Source organism: Rhopalosiphum maidis, chromosome 3 (genome assembly GCF_003676215.2).
Source record: "Rhopalosiphum maidis isolate BTI-1 chromosome 3, ASM367621v3, whole genome shotgun sequence".
Taxonomy (NCBI): domain Eukaryota; kingdom Metazoa; phylum Arthropoda; class Insecta; order Hemiptera; family Aphididae; genus Rhopalosiphum; species Rhopalosiphum maidis.
Genome location: NC_040879.1, coordinates 28,291,092 through 28,310,456, shown reverse-complemented (window position 1 = coordinate 28,310,456; position 19,365 = coordinate 28,291,092). Strand labels below are relative to the sequence as shown.

General features: G+C 25.7%; 1 protein-coding gene across 1 annotated transcript in view; it reads right to left on the bottom strand.

Annotated features, from left to right (window-relative positions):
• The window catches only part of LOC113559322 (voltage-dependent L-type calcium channel subunit beta-1-like), a 50,933-nt gene that overhangs the window by 4,150 nt on the left and 27,418 nt on the right, over positions 1-19,365 (bottom strand). The window contains exons 2-8 of the mRNA XM_026965008.1: positions 14,944-15,060; positions 14,207-14,326; positions 11,074-11,233; positions 4,908-5,145; positions 4,601-4,775; positions 4,433-4,531; positions 2,901-3,204 (exon numbers count right to left, since the gene is read on the bottom strand). Coding sequence (XP_026820809.1) covers positions 2,901-3,204; positions 4,433-4,531; positions 4,601-4,775; positions 4,908-5,145; positions 11,074-11,233; positions 14,207-14,326; positions 14,944-15,060 — 1,213 coding nt within the window. The remainder of the gene's footprint in view (positions 1-2,900; positions 3,205-4,432; positions 4,532-4,600; positions 4,776-4,907; positions 5,146-11,073; positions 11,234-14,206; positions 14,327-14,943; positions 15,061-19,365) is intronic.

Genomic DNA, 19,365 nt, shown 5'->3' with positions numbered 1-19,365 from the left:
AAGCGACAACGATCTGAATAAAGCGTAAAGGTTTTGGAGAAAAATGCCACTTATTATTTTTAATATTATTATCGTTGTTGACATGATAGTGTATAAATAGTCGGGATTTTGTACGAACGTGTTGCAGCATTCAATATTTGGATTCATTTCAATCGGACACGTACCTGTCGATTACACCCCTTAAGAAATGATTGTATCGCTCATAGCGTAATACCGAATATATTCATAATATAATATAGCATTTTGCTTCTTCACAACACGATGTTTACACGTCCGTATTAATGACAACGTACAATACGATTTCGTAATACATCATACGATCTTCGTTACAGAGTTGTTTGTTTCTTTTTACAATATACTGCAGTTCGCATGATATTGTGCGACGCGCGTTACTCTTGATGGTAATAATTTCATTGTGATATGTAAATACAAAACATGAAAAAGCACGCACAGTTATGCACTTAGATGCTTATGAAGAGATCAGCTGCAGTAGTTGGTTTATTGTGTTAAGAGCAGCGAGTGTTGTGAAAATGACTTTTAAAAAGTACTCGAGTAGATATTATTTGAATATAAATATGATAGAGAGAGTATATTTAAATATTATTTTTTAATCTCTATTCTATATTTTTGTACCTATCAACTCAGTTTCACTAATAATCATACACTTCACAAAATCATAACACTGGTTATTATGAGGGATTGTCTATTGCAATCTAATGAGCAATATAGAAAAATTATACTATACAAAATCGAAATCGTGGCATTATAGAATTTAAATATATATTACCAAATTATAAGAGGAGAATATCTTTGAAATAATTTAATAATTCGAACTTTTTATACATAATATTATACTTAATATAGGTACTTTTAAAGAATATTAGTCACGAATATTTTACGAAATCGATAAACTTGCAGCATGTGGAAAACATTGTCATCTTTAGATTGTGTAAAAGCTTGTTAACTCTAATATTAACCTGGATAATATCTCTTATACGTTATTTTTCCGGAACGATTGTTTGATGGATGGACTTTTTTACAAGATGGAGAAAAGGAGTCAATAATATAAAATATTTTAATATTATTTAAAAGCTGTGACCTTATTCGTTAAGAGCGCTACTCTTGCAATAATATAATATAATAATATAATAATGTTAAGTATATACATATTATGGAAATTACAAATTATATTCAAATATTATAAAATGCATTTTTTTTTTTTAATTCAAGACATTCAATATTACACTTTGGAAAATCGTATGTTAAAATACATTTTTTTATACATCCATAATTTTAATTTTTAAATAGGTATCAACTTATGACTTGTCCTTTAGTAAGTCAACCATATAGTGAGTTTTAGTTTAGTATTTTTTTTTTTTTTTAAAAAGCAACATATTTATGTTAAATGTCTTATTGTTTCTTATATATAAGCAACAGACATGAGATTACGAGAAGAGTAGTGCACTGCACGCATCATCATGTATTTATGCGGTAACTTGAAATATTTTAAACCATATAAAAATATATATATTAACCGAAAATCAAGATAATGAATGTCTCAAGTTAAACCAATTAACCACTACATATCTTATACCGTACGACTGCATTATAAAACGTACGTAAGTACACGCAAACGCGTAATATTACAAGGCTGGACATTAACAAGTCTATAAGTTAAATTTAACGTGATAAATAACAAGTTAATTTTTAATTTAATCGCATTCTAGTCTGATAGACGATAGTTATCATTTCTAAAGCAACTCGGAAGCGATACGAATGTTATCCACTTCCTAATTGTACATTAATTTAATAATTTATTATTTAATTCAGTTTTGTTAAATCGATTGCCTACATATTTTTATTTTTTTACTCAACTAAACAAATTTATTCATTATATTTCCCAAACTTGCGTAATAATACACACGATATTTTTTTTTTTTTATCTACTAGGGGTTAACGACATTGCAGTAGTTGAATATTGTCGTTATTGAACCATATCGGGTGGTATTTTCCCTTTTAAATTAAAATAAAGCCAAACCATACATACAATAATATGATAATATAATTTAACAAAGCGAAATAATATGGGTACATTTTAAACATATGTAGCATTTACAATTTTTTCTAATCGTAACGTACACTGTTCACGTAATAATGTAGTGTTCGAGATGGTCATTACCAGGGTTAAGATTTTATAGCGATTTCGTATATTTCCTTATAAGATGCTTGAAGAATAGCAGAGTAAGCTTTAAATTTGTTTCATGGTGGTGACAAGGTTAGGTTTTAAATCAAAGATAATTACATCTTATGATTTAATAATGTATAATCAACGTGTGTTTAAATAATCATGTAAACAAATCTTATTGTAAACCACAATTTAACTTGTAGATAAAAAATAAAATATGTTTTGTTTTAAAAATTTGCATCAGTGCGTTGTCCTATACACCATAATTTCCGCATACGAACCATATAGCACACTATTTTATTATTTTAATATAATGTTTACTAGTTCGGAATTTGTGTCACTACTTTGTGCTTTTTATAAATAAATATTATGCTTTTTTTATGTAATAAATAACTATTAAGAAGTTATAATATTTAAAACATAAATAATAATATTAGTCACTGTAGTTAATAAATAGTTTCTGCAGGTATTTTTTGTTGCAAATTTATTATTTTTAATGCATATTTATACGATTTAAAGTGCTATAAAATCAACCCCGGTCATTACTTACGTAATATTACCCACGCGCAAATGACAATAATTATTTGACGATATAATTGAACAATGTAATAATAATATATTTATATCGATATAATACGTCATCATTGCAGCCGGATGATGGGACTAGCGAACACGTTGATGCTCGACACCAACGAGTACGACAGTTGCGACTCACCTGACGGCTGGTAGTTGTTCATCATCGACGACATGATGGGCATGTCCATGCTCGGCGAGCTCCTGATCGGTCTGGTCAACAGCTGTTGTTCATTGGGGTCGGGCGTGACGGGCGGGTGGGTCGCGCGCCAATACGCTTCCAAGTATTCGGATATGTGTTCGCACGCTTCATCTAGCTGGTTCTCGTCCAGTATCACGTCGAACATCTCTGGCGGACACTGGGCCAACTTCTCGGACGCAACCATCTGCACGTTCAGGTGTCGGGTTTGAGACTTGCCCCGCGACTTGATCAACCGCTGGAGAACCTGTAGCATGCAGTGTAAACAATGGCAAATGTAAATTCAATTCCGTTTTTAGCCGGAGGACACGCGGGGCCCGAGTCCAGGACCCCGGTCTGACGAGTGCTCTGAATGATATGATTTTTATTTTTATACATTGTAACGTATTTACGCGGCCTATCTCAATTTAATATTTTACTGTCAAATTATTGAATCAAAAATCATTTATTTGATTACTTTTAGCTTTGTATAAACATATTATTGATTTAACATGTGCTTATTATTTTTAAAATTAACTGAAAACAAACTTATTAAGTACAATAAGTTAATTGATCTAATTAAGTTATTATGTTTCATAAGTTCATTAGAGAATAAGCAACTAGTTAATTTTAAAAGCTAGCTTACAAAATTACTTTTAAACGATAGGTAATGCCGACTTAGCGTATAATACACGTTTTTCTATAATTCATCACCGTAGGTATGGATATATATATTACATAAATAATGGCATATAAATAGTACTTTACATTTTATCTAAATACAGTGTATTTGATATATTCGCTCACAAAGCATACTGTGTATTTAGTCCCTGATGCAGCCCAATGACATTTATATGATATTTATGTTATTTTTATGTTACACTATTAATTATAATAATTATAAAGTAGTGTTATCAGACATCAATCTATACTAAAGCTTCAATTTTAACATTAATAATTCATTAAATGTATTAGTTTATGATTCGGCCTGAAATATCCATGTACAGAACGACAATATTATTATTATTTATTTAATTTACAAACCTCAAACGTGGAAATTTTTTGTATTCTTGTATACTAATAGTTGATTTATTTATATACAACTTGGTGAAAATTATCTTATAAATTGTATTTGTAATAGGTTCTTTTGTAAATTAGGGTAAGTATATACACGAAAAGCACTAAGAGTAATACATATTTTATAAGGTATCCCTTTAAAATTTGTTATACAGTTTTTGTCCATGGTTAGACACATATAATGAAATTATGTGAAAATATTGTTTTGATTTAATATAGTCATAGTGTACCTATATTTGTACCCAGTAATCAAAAATAATTATGAATAAAATACGATTGTACAAAATTATGAGAATTATAATATAAGTTCACAATTTATTAAAATCTATGGAGCTATTAAATTAAGACTGTTTTTGTTAACCCATAGTTTGTTAGTCGTTCTATGTGTTTAAGTAGTCAAATAAATTTAAGACACTTACTTTAGGTGACGAGACTTTTAAGTAAACTATGGTTGGCGCCAAAGAAGTTTTTGCTAATTGCGATGGATGATTGATAGTATCACAATCCAAAACGACAAGCTATATAAATTGAATTAGTATTCAAGACATTTATGTAAATATTTGTTATTTTAATAAATACAATTTTACCTGTAATGTTCGTGCGAGTTCGAAAATCCGTTCTATTTCTTGTTGTACGTCAGCCATTATATTCGTTCTTGAGTTTGAACCAGGTTTACTTTCTATGATTGTTCTTTTTGAGGGGTTATTGAGAAGAGATCGTTTAGCTAAAGATATATCGGCCATTACACGTGTAATAATTATTCTGAAAAAAAAATAGCCAACTATGAGATAAACTGATTTTTCCATTTCGTGATACAGGAAAGAGGATCAATAAAACACCGACTTCATTAAATACTTTCCTTTAGCAATATAATAGCAAACCATAACAACGTACCTTCCTTCAAAACGATGTTTTAAAAAGTCGAATAGAGCTTTTTGCATCATGTCGGTCACCTCGTATCCTTTTAGAGATGGCCCGACAAGCACAACTGGTCTCATTGATGGCACGACATCATAAGGTGGTGTGGTCTCCTGTTTTTTAAAGAAAATTTTGCGTTTGTCTTTGGCTGTAGGAGCGGTTAATGTGGTTCTGGCAGATATACGACCACTTCCAATAGGATCATCATCTTCAGCTATTAATTGAAATATTTATATAAACAATGGTTAATTTAAATTGCATTATCTATACTAACTAAATATTATTAGAAATTAAAATAATAATAATTTGAAACATTTAATAGTTTAATTTTTAATAACACTATAGTAAACATAATTTTTAATGAATCTACTCGTGTATCTAAAATATTTATCTGTTTATAAATCATTATATTCCACACACTCTAATATTATATGTTGTTGGTGTTAGATATGAGTGATATGACTATTCAATTATTTTAAGAGGATGTTATAACCACATGTGTGGTTTCCATTTTACAAACTCACAACATAGTAAATATTACGTTCAGAATAATCGATTTAATTCTGTTTTTTTTTTAAATATTAGGGTCAATTGATTTATTATACATTTAACTAGTTAGTATATTACCCGGGGCACCGTGGAGGTTATTCTTGATATTTTAATTTTGAATGAAGTTATGGGTATTTTAAATTTTAAAAATATTTATAATTATAAAATGCTTTTAAGTTGTTTTAAAATAAAAATAAAAAAATAAAATAAAAAAATTACAGAGTAAAATAGAGATTACTTAGAACGTAAAATTTGCTATGTTATGCGTTAGTAAGACGGAGACAACATATCATGCAACTTTAACATCCTCATAATTAATATTCATTATTAATTATTATGTTTTCAAAATTGATAAAAGTTTTTGTAATTATTTTCTTAAATTTTAAGACTGTCTATACAAAATTAGTCCATCAATCAAAAATTTGGCCGCATAAATATAAAAATAATGATATCATACAATAAATAGAAAATATTTTTATTAATTAATAATACTTATATAAATACTATAGTTTTAGTAATTTAGGCTAATTCAGCTAACAGAAAAACAATTAATTGTTGTTTGAAGTTAAAAATGATTTTTTAGTATAATTTCGTATTTTAGATTTTTAGTTAAGTGAATGTATATATTAATGTCATAATGATTTGTGTTTTAAAAATTAAAAAATGTGTGTGGTTGTATGTATTGTTACGCTTTGGACTGAGAATTTTTTTTGAAAATTCTACATTATTGGTAGTGAAAGTTATAGTATAGTATTATACTAATAAACTTGATCTAATTCACTAATTGGTAATTTGTAGTACTACTTCATGGTTCAGTAAAACTAACGAAAATATCTTCAAAAATCATAAATAATAAACGCGTCACCAGCAGTTTTTGAAAAATTAATTTTATTTTATAATTTAAAAACAAATAACTATTAAAATGAAAGAAAATTTCATCAAATATTTTACACATACAATTTCTTGACATGATTAAAAATGTTATCCACTACTTTTTTAGTTACTTTAAATTTATGATGATTAAATATTTGTTTCTGGTTCAAAAATCTTGGTAATATAATGCAAGATTCCTTATTAGTCAATAGTCATTATTATATAAGTTAAAAAATATCAAAAATATATAGTTCATATTTATTTGATTATAATTTTAGAAAAATCATAGAAATATTAAACTACCTATTTATGAGTTAGTTGTATAGTGTATATTTAAATATTATTATTTTATTCACACAGTGCCATTTTAAAAATCTTATTCCACTTATTTTTTATTTAAATTAATTTAAAGTTATTAATTATACGATACACGCTATCCAATATTGTTTTATAAGTATCTACAATGTTTTTGGCAAAAATTAGTGCAATCTATACCAAATTAAGAAAATAATAATGGAAGTATAAGATCCTTGTATTGGGCGATCGACTTTTGTCAGAATCGTTTTTATTCAAACCGCGATTTATCATTGAATTCAAGTTCGATAAATCCACTACAGTTCTCATTTACTCAATTTCCAGTGGCCAGGTACCTCGAAACTCAAAATGTATGCCATACAGCAAGGATACTCAAAGTATACCTAATCATAGATGGTTAATTTTTTGTACAAGAGCACAAAAAAGTGAAAAAATTTTTTATGGATATTTTTAAGTACTATAAAACACGTAAATAATAACACTATGATAGCACAACACGTCGGCATGACGGATACGTTAAAGCTGGTATAGTAAAATAAGTACCTATACCTACCACTTATACACTAAAGGTGATTCATACTCAGATATTTTGTACAGATCATTATCATATAAGAATTAATATGTATATTCTACAAACAACGTAATTTATAAAAAAAATAAATGTTTCTCCAAAATTTTATGAGAACATTTTTATTTTTAAGATTTTGAGTGCCAAAATTGAAAATATTTTATAAAAATTTAAAAAAAATAATTAATGACATTATAACTAATAAAATACGCGTATATTGTGGTAATTATTAATATTCAATTCAATAATATAAAAATTGCATAAAAACTAAAAGTAAAATAATTGAAATACCTGCTATAATATAGAAAGATCAAAAATCAAGTAAGATTTGTAATATAGGCACTAATATTGTGTCAGTATTTCATACAAGTTAAAAAACAATTTAATTTATTAAACACCGGCGTACAAATTATGTGTAATATCTACTGTATGTGCGGATATTTAAGATATTTCTTTAAAAATAGAAGCACGCAGTCTCCTCTCAGAATAATTTTTCATAATATATAAACGATTTATCATTGAACTCAGATCCAACATATCCATCATTAAAGTGACCTATGTAACTCAATGACGAGTTACACTTGAAACACAGCAGAACTATATGTAGGTATGGCAGAAGAGAGTAAGTACTCCGAGTGTGTCTCCTTTAAATTCATTCAACGGAATGTATTATAATGGATACGGTTTAATTACGTTATTAACACGTAGTAGGCACTTCAACTAAACGTTCAACATTCAGATCCGGTGTATAGTAAGACGGGCATCAATTGAACAGTTTGAAGTTTAATATTTTAATTAAACTCTGAGTAAGTAAATAGGAATTTAATTCGACTAATCTGCAACACGAGAATAATTCGCATTTCATTCGCTTATATTTAAGTACCTTCTGATAATTATATATGTGTACGCCGTTTTTCCAGAGAAATTTGCTTTCGGCTATTTTAGGTTTTTGTATCTTAACTCTGAAGTGGGATTATCATTGTAAAACGCGTTTGATATTTATCTTACTTTTGAGTTTTTTCGGTAGATAGTACCTATTTACACTTGTTTATAATTTATAAACGTAATATAAGCTTTATTCTTAAGTCAGTACATTTTATAAAGTAAGTATATTTATTCCAGCGTAGTATTTCAATTTTGTTATAAGCGCTATTGCGCTTAACAAATTATAAATTTATTTTAAAAAAATTGGTCTTATGATGTAATGTCTACTTACAGCATTATAACATAATAAAATAATATCAATGTGATCTTTATCACTAAAATTTATACTTCATTAATATAAGAATATAGAAGAATATTGTGGACTGGTGAGCTTCAAAAAATTATACTATTTTAAAATTACTTACATTTAATAAAAAAAACATCGTAGAAAAGCTCCTCCAAAGGCCAAAATTTATTTAAATTTTTTAACTCATTTAAATAATATGAGAAGTGTTATTCATTTATATATATATATATTGCGTATGTTAAATTAGATACAGAGTTTAGTGAATCTTAATCGTCGTTTAAATATTAAATGTAAACGCTCCTATAAATATGCCATTCAATATTTTTTCTTTCTATGATAAACTGACACAGTTTATTAGTACATTTATTTTTACAACGACAAAGACTGAGGCCGAAAAACATAGAGTAATAGGTTCATTTGATATTTACGATATAATCAAGTAGAATAAATAATAATAACGATTTTAAATGATTTACAACAGATCTTCTTTTAATGTTACTTGATATATTATGATCGCGGTAATCGGGTTTATTGAAATTATTTTTATAATAATTTTTAATTAATACACGAAGTATTAATACGTAAACATAATAGGTATATAACCACATATATTTTATAATTGATTATTTTAAAAATATTTATCAATTATGATTAATAAAAAACAGGAAACTAGTTTTTGCTTTACAGTATTAACAATGAATTTCAAGTGTATAGTAGTCACTGTAGTACTGTAGTAATAGATGGGTCAAATTAAAATTAAATGATAAACTGTTTGAGGTACAAATAAAAAAGATTCTGACTGAAAGAGAAATGTATATATTAGCATCTATTCCTAAGGAGAGTTTATCATATATTATCATTAGAATTTTTTTTAACTCGTTAGGTTGAATCTGTACCGAATTTCAGATTACTTACTTATCGTTTATGTAACATTCTTGCTTTAAAATGATGACTAGACAGCAGTCGTGTATATATTACGTATATAGCCAAAAATCAAGTTTTGAATTGCTAAGTTAAGACTAGCTGCAGTTATCTCTATATTTTCTAACATAATATTTTAATTTATTTTACTATAGGTATAATAATTTACCTTATAGATAAATCATAGTAATTAAAGAACAGGGTCACTTAGGTGATAGAGTACTAGTTAAAATATTATTTCAAATATTGAATACATTTTGATATGTGTTTCCATATCGTTTTCGATTGCGTTAATTTATCATGAAAGCGTGTCATAAGTTTCTAGGACTATATTTAAAGTATAACTTAGAAAACTTTATTTATATCGGTTCAACAATCCGGTTCTCAAGATCGGTTCACGTAGTAGGAATAGCTAACCAATTATTCTTTAACTGGATACGATTAGATATAACAGCCACTTGGTTTAAACGACGAAGGAGGTGTGTGGCAAGCTTACTAAAAACATTTCATATAATTTGTGTCTACGTTCTTGGAATAATATGAACAGTTTCGTAGGATAAAAACTTTAAATATATTTAAATATTTTTTAATTTGTATTTTGTATTGGAAACAATAATACATACACATTATACATATATATAAATATACGTAAATATAGTCGAATGTAACGGTGCAACTTAATGCTTCAAGTTTATACGATTAATATTTTAGAATAATGAACAAAATAACTAAAATCGATTCATGAAATATAGTTATTTTTCGTTTAAATATACATGAAAGGACATAAATTATATATTTTAGATATTTTTATGTTAAGGACAATTTATGAAGAACCTTGCATTACATTTTTTTACTCTAGAGTATTATAATTCAAAATTTTATGAATTTTTTTTAGAAATTGTTCACGGTATTATTGAATTTTAATAAAATTAAAAATTTCTTGTAAAAAATAATTTTGTATTAGTTCAATATTTTATTTTAAACTTATTATTAAGTTTATTATATGGTTGTAAAAACAACTAATATGGGACCTTGTAATCATTAGTCGTGTTTTTTGATTGTAAAACAAAATAGGTAGGTACTTATCAACAAATTTAAAAAAATATAATAATAATATTTTAGTCATTCTCAATTAAAAGAAAATATATTAGGGTTTTTTATTTTTAACTTTCTTAATATTAACTATATTTGTTAGCAGATAGCATCAAAAAAGTTGAAGATTGAAGTTAATGTAAAAAAAAAAAACACAAAACCATAATAAAATCAATATAATTGTTGCTCTGCTCAGAATCTTAAACGAAAATAAATTGACATACATTAAATTATTTTATGTGTCGATATAATTAATCACTTGTTCGCGTGATAATTTGTTTTTCGTACAACTAAAATTATTCTTTCTATATTTTATGTTCAATTTTTTTTTATTTAACTGCACTACAATATTCCTTTCTTATATTTTCGTAGAAATACTTTGAAAAATATAATTGAATAAAATTATGACTGTTTGTGTTACATATAAAACATACGACACAAATGTTAAGAAATTTAATTTAAATCACAAGTATTATGATAATTTGTCATTTTTACAATTTAGGATATCATCATTATATCCTGCAATGAGGACCCCTGTAATCAACCCTATTCTGACCTTCCTAACGGTAAAAATTATATAACTTTTACACCACCTAAGTTTGATGATGACGAGTTTTTGGAAGAATGATTTTTTGAGCTTCGTGATGGGTTCATCTGACGCAGGAGTTCGAGTTTGGCGGGGGATGGTATAAAACCCACATCAGAGCCCTCTTTAACCAGTCGGCCTATCCACCAGTTATTGTCATATTTCTCCTGTAAAGATTAAAAAAAAAACATAATAATAATAATCATAAAACAATAATATATTCGCCAATTTTCCAATTAAAAATTGTAATGTTTTTTACAAATCTGTAAAAAAAAAGAATTGCTGGCTAAAACATCTAGGTTAAAAATGTTATATGTATTTTAAGACGGGGTACACTCTTCCATGACCTATTGTTTGTGACACTATAATATGCAAATTTAAATATATATTTGTATTTTAATAACAACTGTAAACTATTTTTTGTCCTGTATTTATGTCAACCATTTAGTTACAACGATTTCAGAAGTATTAAATATTTCAACACATAGTATAGTAACATAATAACATGTGATTTACTACATTGTGCGCCGATATAAAAACTCATTTTACAACGTTGAGTATATTTTATTGGTTTTAAGTGTACCTATTCTTACTATTAAGAAGAGTATAAAAATTTAATTTAATAAGCCATTACATTTTTAAAGGCTTAACATATAAGAAAAATAAATTATACGTACAATTATAATTATCTACATAATATTTATTTTTTAAATTAATCATGAATTATAGCAAAATTTTAAATTTTACAGTGAGTATAATACAATTAAGTACTTTAACGCATCATTCATTTTTGAAAACATTTTATCATTTATGCACTTTTAATAGAATTTTTTATTTTCTTTTATTAAATGAGAATTTAATAAATTAAAACTTAAAATTACTTTCAAAGTTAACTTAAATTATATCCAGCTAGCGTTAACTATTTTGAAATTCATCAATTCATTTTTTTTCATGTTATAATTTATTAATAAATATAAAGTTCAAAGTTTTTAAATTCAACTATAGTTCAGTCTTTCATAAAATATTATGTAAATAAGCTTAGGTACAAAAAAGAACTTTATTCAGAATAATTTCTTATGAGACATGAATTTTCTAATTCAATAAGAAATTAAATAGTTTTAATTTTTTTTTATAGAATAATATTTCGGTTTTGTTTAATACAAACTGTTTTCAGTACTTTTTACGTTTTTTTTTATTTATTCGATCTATATTTTTATATATAATGTGTCAAATAATATTGGTATAGCGATAATGATACGAATTTATAAAATTATCTGTATGAGAATTATATATATCGTTTATATACGAGAAAAATAAAAAATAAAATAAATAATATTTACATAAGTAACCTGTCAATAAATATGACAGGGACTTATCTGTTTTTATTAATTTGGGGCGTAAGTAGTATATGCATCATGCACCAATATAATATTATATCATTATGTGTTATTTGTATTGTTGTTTAGTCTCTATTCATTCTAAACCTTAACATAGGACCAATAACAAATAAAAAAATATGTGCATGATTATATCATTATGTAGGCTGTTTTAGAATATTTTTGCAAGTGGACATTTTAAGAGTGCTCTAAGGTGAATGTACAAGTAGTGAAAATCATATTGAGAACACTCGAAAACGTCATACAATGTTGTTTACAAGACATAAATATACAGTGTAGACTATATAGTATTATAAAATCACAAAGACAAATTTCGTTTTTTTTGTTTAAGCATGATGGCTAAGAAACCTTTTGTGTAAAAGTAGTTTTACAAGGCTAAGAGTCTACATTCCCTTTTTGGTCGTTTATATACATTTTTCATGTTTATAGTTTTCTGAAAAATAAAACATTTTGCATTATTTTTTAAGACATTTAAGATATAAATTGAGTTTTAAGCGGCTTTAAATTATTGCATCGGATGTTTAGATTAATTTGTTCTTTATTCAAAACTAACTAGTAATTCATTGCACATTTTCAAAAGTCTTCGTATAGTATGATACATTTCGAAACAAAAAATAAAAATTGAATTTTGAACAATTATACCATTAAGTTACATCTAATAAGAAAATACAGATATACATTGATTCAAATTTTAAAAAGATAAATAGCAAAATATGTATCCTTTAATTTTAACATTATGATTGCAATGTATTATCAATGCAAAGAAAATAGATGATTCAATATAAAAAAAAAGAGGTAAGTAATTAGTAATTACTAATATTACAATAACTATACCATGTACACATCAATATTACAATTCTTATTTTTGGTAGATAATTTAAAATTTTTAAATAATTTATTTTAATCTAAAACTAACTTTTTGTAATTAATCTTACAAAATATATTGCCTGTAACTCTACTTAACTTAGGTTTTAATACATACAATTTTTAACTAAATTCAAAATTTTGTATTCGACTCTATATTTACACATAAAAATGTCTAAGATAACATAATAAGAAACTTGGTTAAGGCTATTCTACACTACCATTTTATAAAGCAAAATACAAATCGTGTTTCAACATACAGATTTTAATTTTAATTTAAGAATTAAATATTAGAAATATTTCTCGAAAGATTAAAAATTGATTCAACAAAAAAACAATCTATTTTTATTATTATTATTGAATTAAAATTCAAGTCAGTATGTTGAAACACGAGTAGGTCTATTTATCTCCAAAATTGGCAACGATGGTATTATGGGATCTCCTTAAAAAACTATAACTACAACACGCATTATAACAAGTATTAAAAATAAAAGATTATTGTACTTTGAAAACTAATGTCTACTTATTTAATATGACGTTACATAAAAAAAAATCTATAAATCGTGCCAAGTAATGTATGGACTAAGCTAAATAAAAAAACAAAACAGACAACTTAAAACACGCTGACTAGCCGGTCCATCAGACTTTCTTCAAATTCCTGCCAGTCTAACATGTTGTAATTATAAAAATGCATTACGAATTATCATCTTGTAAAATGTTTTTACAGTGAACTACTACATGTATTGCGAACAATTTAATTATACGTATATCTAGAAAAATAATAATTACAAAACAAAAAATAAAAATAAAAACTAATAGAACCAAAATACTATTACGATATTTATTTTATTAGAATCACTAAACACTACACTATTGTACCTTGATATGCAAAAAATCTTTAATATCAAATGTGATCGCACAGCCTTGTATTGGTGAGTCATCGTCTTTTTTACCGTCAAATGCGACATTTGTGCGAACAGCAAACGCCACCGGTTTTGTCTGAAAATTACAAATGTATATTTAATTAAAAGAATTATATCCGTATTTCATGCACTACCGTTTCAATACTGTAAACATAAAATTGTGATAAAATATTTGTACATAACTCTATTAATAAAAAAAATGTTTGCATATTATTATAAACAATTTTTAATTATCGAATGATAAAAATAAGTTGTGTGTATTGTGAATAATCACGTAACATACGATATATTACTAATCAGGGATGTGGTTAGGCTATGTGTACAGTATAGGATCCAGAAACCCTAAATAATCATTTTGCGTGACTCTTAATTACAATGCACATATCAAAATATTTCTACTGGTCACAATTTATAAAAAAAATATAGTCTAAATGCATTTTAGAGCATTAGAATATTCGTATAAGAGTTAATAATTAAAATATGACTTATTATTTTTAATAGTTTTAGGTAGTAATATTTTAAAACTAAATCAACGTAAACGACATTTTTAAAGAAATTTATTTCAGATTTGTAGACAGTTTAAAAATATTATTTCACCGTATCAATGAATATCAGTATTACTATTTCTAAAAATGAATTAATTAACGTTTTTAAAATAAAAAAAAATACTTAATTTGTTTTACTTTTACTTACACGACTGTTAAGTAGTTGTGAACGAGCTCTGTGCTCATTTTCGCGCCGCAGCGCTTCTTTTTCAATGCCCAGAGACAGGTCCGCTGTATTTGTTATAACGTCTGAATCTTCAGATCCCTATAATCACATAAGACAAGATCGTTAGTTAACTAATAATAATTTATTGAAAATATTATATAAAATTTGAATGCATATAATTAGAGTAATTTTTATAATAATATATTATGTGGGTGTCCTAAAATTATGAGAAACCTAGTATTATTTTTCTATATTTCAATCACAGTAACATTAAATACATATTATTTTGCAAATACGTTTAATTTTTAAATGTCAGTTGTTTTGGTTTTATTATGTAAATGAGTAATAGTCTATATAAAGTCTATAACTGTATGTGATATGTTAAATTATATCATAAACAACTAACGGTATACACACTTATACTAATTATTTGATGTAACATTATATTTTTAATAAATTCTACTCAAAATATAAGTATTTTCTGTAATTTTAATTACATATTAAAAAAATAATTACAAACGCATTTAAATTTTGAGATTTTGATTTCATAATTATTAAATTGAATTGAAATTTCATTTTTTCCTTGTGTCATGGTAACTGCACTAGGTACAATTATAAAAAAAAATAATCATTATGAATTATAAGACATATCAATATATTATATAAGTATAAAACATTTAATTAGATAATGATATTTTGTTAACAATAGAGTTTCTATGAATTTACTTTATTGGATATAGACATATAGTTAGTTATATGTCATATAAATTCAATACATTATTGATCATATGCTAAATATTTAAGGCATATACATGTAGGTATTCAAATACATATTTAAAACCATTTTGCCTATCCTAAACTAAGTGCTAAACTTGGAAAAGGTCAAATATCTTATTCAAAGTTTTTTTGAGTGAAAAAAATAAATAGAACACTTCATAAGTTATGTCATCGAAAAAAAAAATACTAAAAAGTAAAGATATTTGTACGGCTTATACAAAAATCATAATCACCGAAACGAGCAACAAAACTATCGTATTAGTGTATTACCCATATAGATATTGTAAGTTAACAAACTTTGTTATAAAATATATGCCAAACGTTTAAACATATTCAAAATGTTTTGAATACGTTTTATTTATATTACTATTGTTAGGTAACCTTACAATTAAAATATAATTATTTATAAATCCATTTGTAATTTGTAATTTTACTAGACACTGCGTGAGTACTCCGCAGATACTTGAAATGCGTCATACCTTGCAGTAAATGTATGATAAATAAAAGTTTCTTTTTAACATTTGAATTGATTTAAATCCTTACTATTGAAATTTAGAGACATGGTGCCCGAGTATTTAAAAAATACTATGATATAGTATGGGAGCCCCAGAATCCAGGTTAACTGCAGCAATGGTTTTCCTATTCGTTAAAATAATGAAAACTACAATTTATCGTTTAAACATACTAATGGTTTTCATTATACACGTTAACAGCGAATGCATTCTATGTAAAAAGTTGTAACAATATCTATCAATTTAATTTTCTCCTATTTGAACTAAATAAACCATTACAATATGCATTACATAATAATATAATGGTTATTTCAAGTTCAAATCAAAATCTACGTATTTTTGTTTGGCAAATAAAATACAGGTATACAACACGGAATTTCATTTGATTTTCAATTTAACGTGGTAATTACAATTACTCTTGGATTGAACGATGAATGAAGACCTTGAGTGCCGAACATTGATAATAATATGCATTCATATGCCAATATTAATTATGTATCGAATGCGCACCGTCAAACCACAAATTGGTCTTGCCGTAAGCGCGCTATATATGATCGGCGATCACAAGAACCGTGGTCGACCTTCTATAATATAATATAGGTACTCACCAGCTCTAAACGGACCGTTTTGCATATTACACAAAGCCGTTTCACGCACTACGTCGCATATACGTTTGATCCGATAATCTGTACACCGTGCATTATAAAATAACAATAATATAACAGTGTGTTTCGCTGTGTCTAGAAAGTTCAGAAATCCTAAATACCTACGTAATAAGGATCAAATCGAACAATAAACTATATGAGTACCCCCACGTGGCACGGATATAACGACTCCTAAATAACGTACTATATACATATATCAAAATTAAACATTAAAGTCGTTAAACTTATATCCACATACTTTATTTATATATATATTTAGTGCGGTACATCCATATTATATACGACTTGAGATTTACAAACTTTCGAGATACGCGCTACTTATACGTTTACGCATTAAATATGAGTAAATGTATTTTTAAACGAAAAATTCACTTAGAACATTTTTTAACAGCCGAACCGAGCAAAATGAGTATTTACACTAATTGAGAAAAAAAAGAAAAACCATTAAATAATATTATATAATCGTTTATCCTACATGTTGGCGTGAGGGTGAGACATAACATAAAATATTAACCACACATTGAATGTCGTATACGTAGTGTTATACAAAGATGATTTAACAATTATATAGACAAAATAACAAATAATTTACCAGAATTTTATTTGGACTATAATAAATAACCTTATTTATCTATTATAATAAAACAGATTATTTTTTACATAGATACCTAGTAATTTAAAATTTACTGTTGAATAAATGCCATATCTAAATATTAATAATAATATATATATATATATTAGTTTTACACTCGTATAAATATATGCGTTAATTCAATATGTATACGACACCTGTCAGAGTTTACAGAGAATGAACAATATATTAAAAAATAACTATAGTAAAATACACGTAATAAAATATGTACATAAAAGATAGAAATTGAAAATAAAATCGAATAAATAGACAATAGCTTGGAAAAATTAACACCTCTCTCCCTACAAAAAAAAATATTTATATGATAATAAAATTGACTGAAAATCTTATCACAAAATATTCATCTCCGACAAAAATTGTAGTTAGGTAGATATATATGAAGATATTTTAAATTATTTATACATAAAAACAATGATGTAAATTCAAAATAATGTACAACATTGCGTATAATATTATATACTTATATTGGACAACCGATCAACATTGTATTTAAATTTTTTAAATCGCACATTCCTAGGTTTATATAGTATAGTATATAATATAGTATTATTTATGCAGTGTTTGTGTGTGTGAACTGGAAAGTAATGAATTTAAAATCGTATGCGTGCGATATTCGCTATGCTAACGACAGACAAATTATTCATTTTTTTTTTAGATCATACGCTATATGTTTTAATGGTCATAAAAATATAAAACATGTAATTGTTAATAAAAGTCATGGAATAAAATTTGAACATTTATTTTCTTATAGTAATAATTATTTAAATTATTGATGTCTTTCTTTCTGCAGTTCAAATAACATTTTGAGAAATCGTGCCCGGGTTCTGTCTCATATAGTGTAATTGAGTTCTACAATAATAGCTATCTAATATTTATGTAATGTTTAATAAAACAAAGCTCTAAAGAAAAATCATTTTACAAATTGAAACTAAAAAGGTAGGTAAGTAGGTATCACTCTCTGTTTTCAATAGGTGTCGAGTGGGTCATTATTAAATTTGAATTCAACAATATTATATATACAGTGATGACTGATGATATATAACATCACTGTATATATAAAAAAAAAATATTCTGAGCGGAAACGGTCTATCAGCCTAAATATCACTGTTAGTATAATTATTAATTTGTGATATATTTTATTTGGATGTAACTAATAAAACAATTTATTTCACTTTTAGAATTACGGTAGGTTGATATAACTTTTTTCTTGGATAATATTATTATTTAACTATTATAATAATATATAATTGTATACTATATTGTAAAACTTTTTATAATTCGAAATTTAATTTTATCTTTCTGTAAATACCATATAACAGCAAAAAAAAAATTCATATTACTCGTATAAATAGATAACATTTTAAAATAAATTAAAAATGTAATCGCATAGGTATAATACAATTCATAGTAATATAATATACATAAGCATTATAAGTTCCCATGAATAATGTTTTTAAATTATAACAAAGTAATTAACATTATTATTTATTTTTTAATAAGTAATTTCGTCCAAATATAAAATATCTATAAAAAATAATTGCCTGTATATTTATTAGATTTTATGGTTTCAGTATGAAATACTTATAAGGAATCTTCTATTCAATTTTCAAAATGGATACATAAAAACAAAAGCTTTTGCAAATTTCTAACTACAAAGTATATTAGTTATTTTTGCTTTTTTGACGAATTCGTAAAAATTCTAACTTCTAAATTCGAATGCACATAAAAAAAATATAAGTTCCTACTTATTTTTAATATTTTTATATTTTTATACAGATAGGAGGATAACTTAGATTAC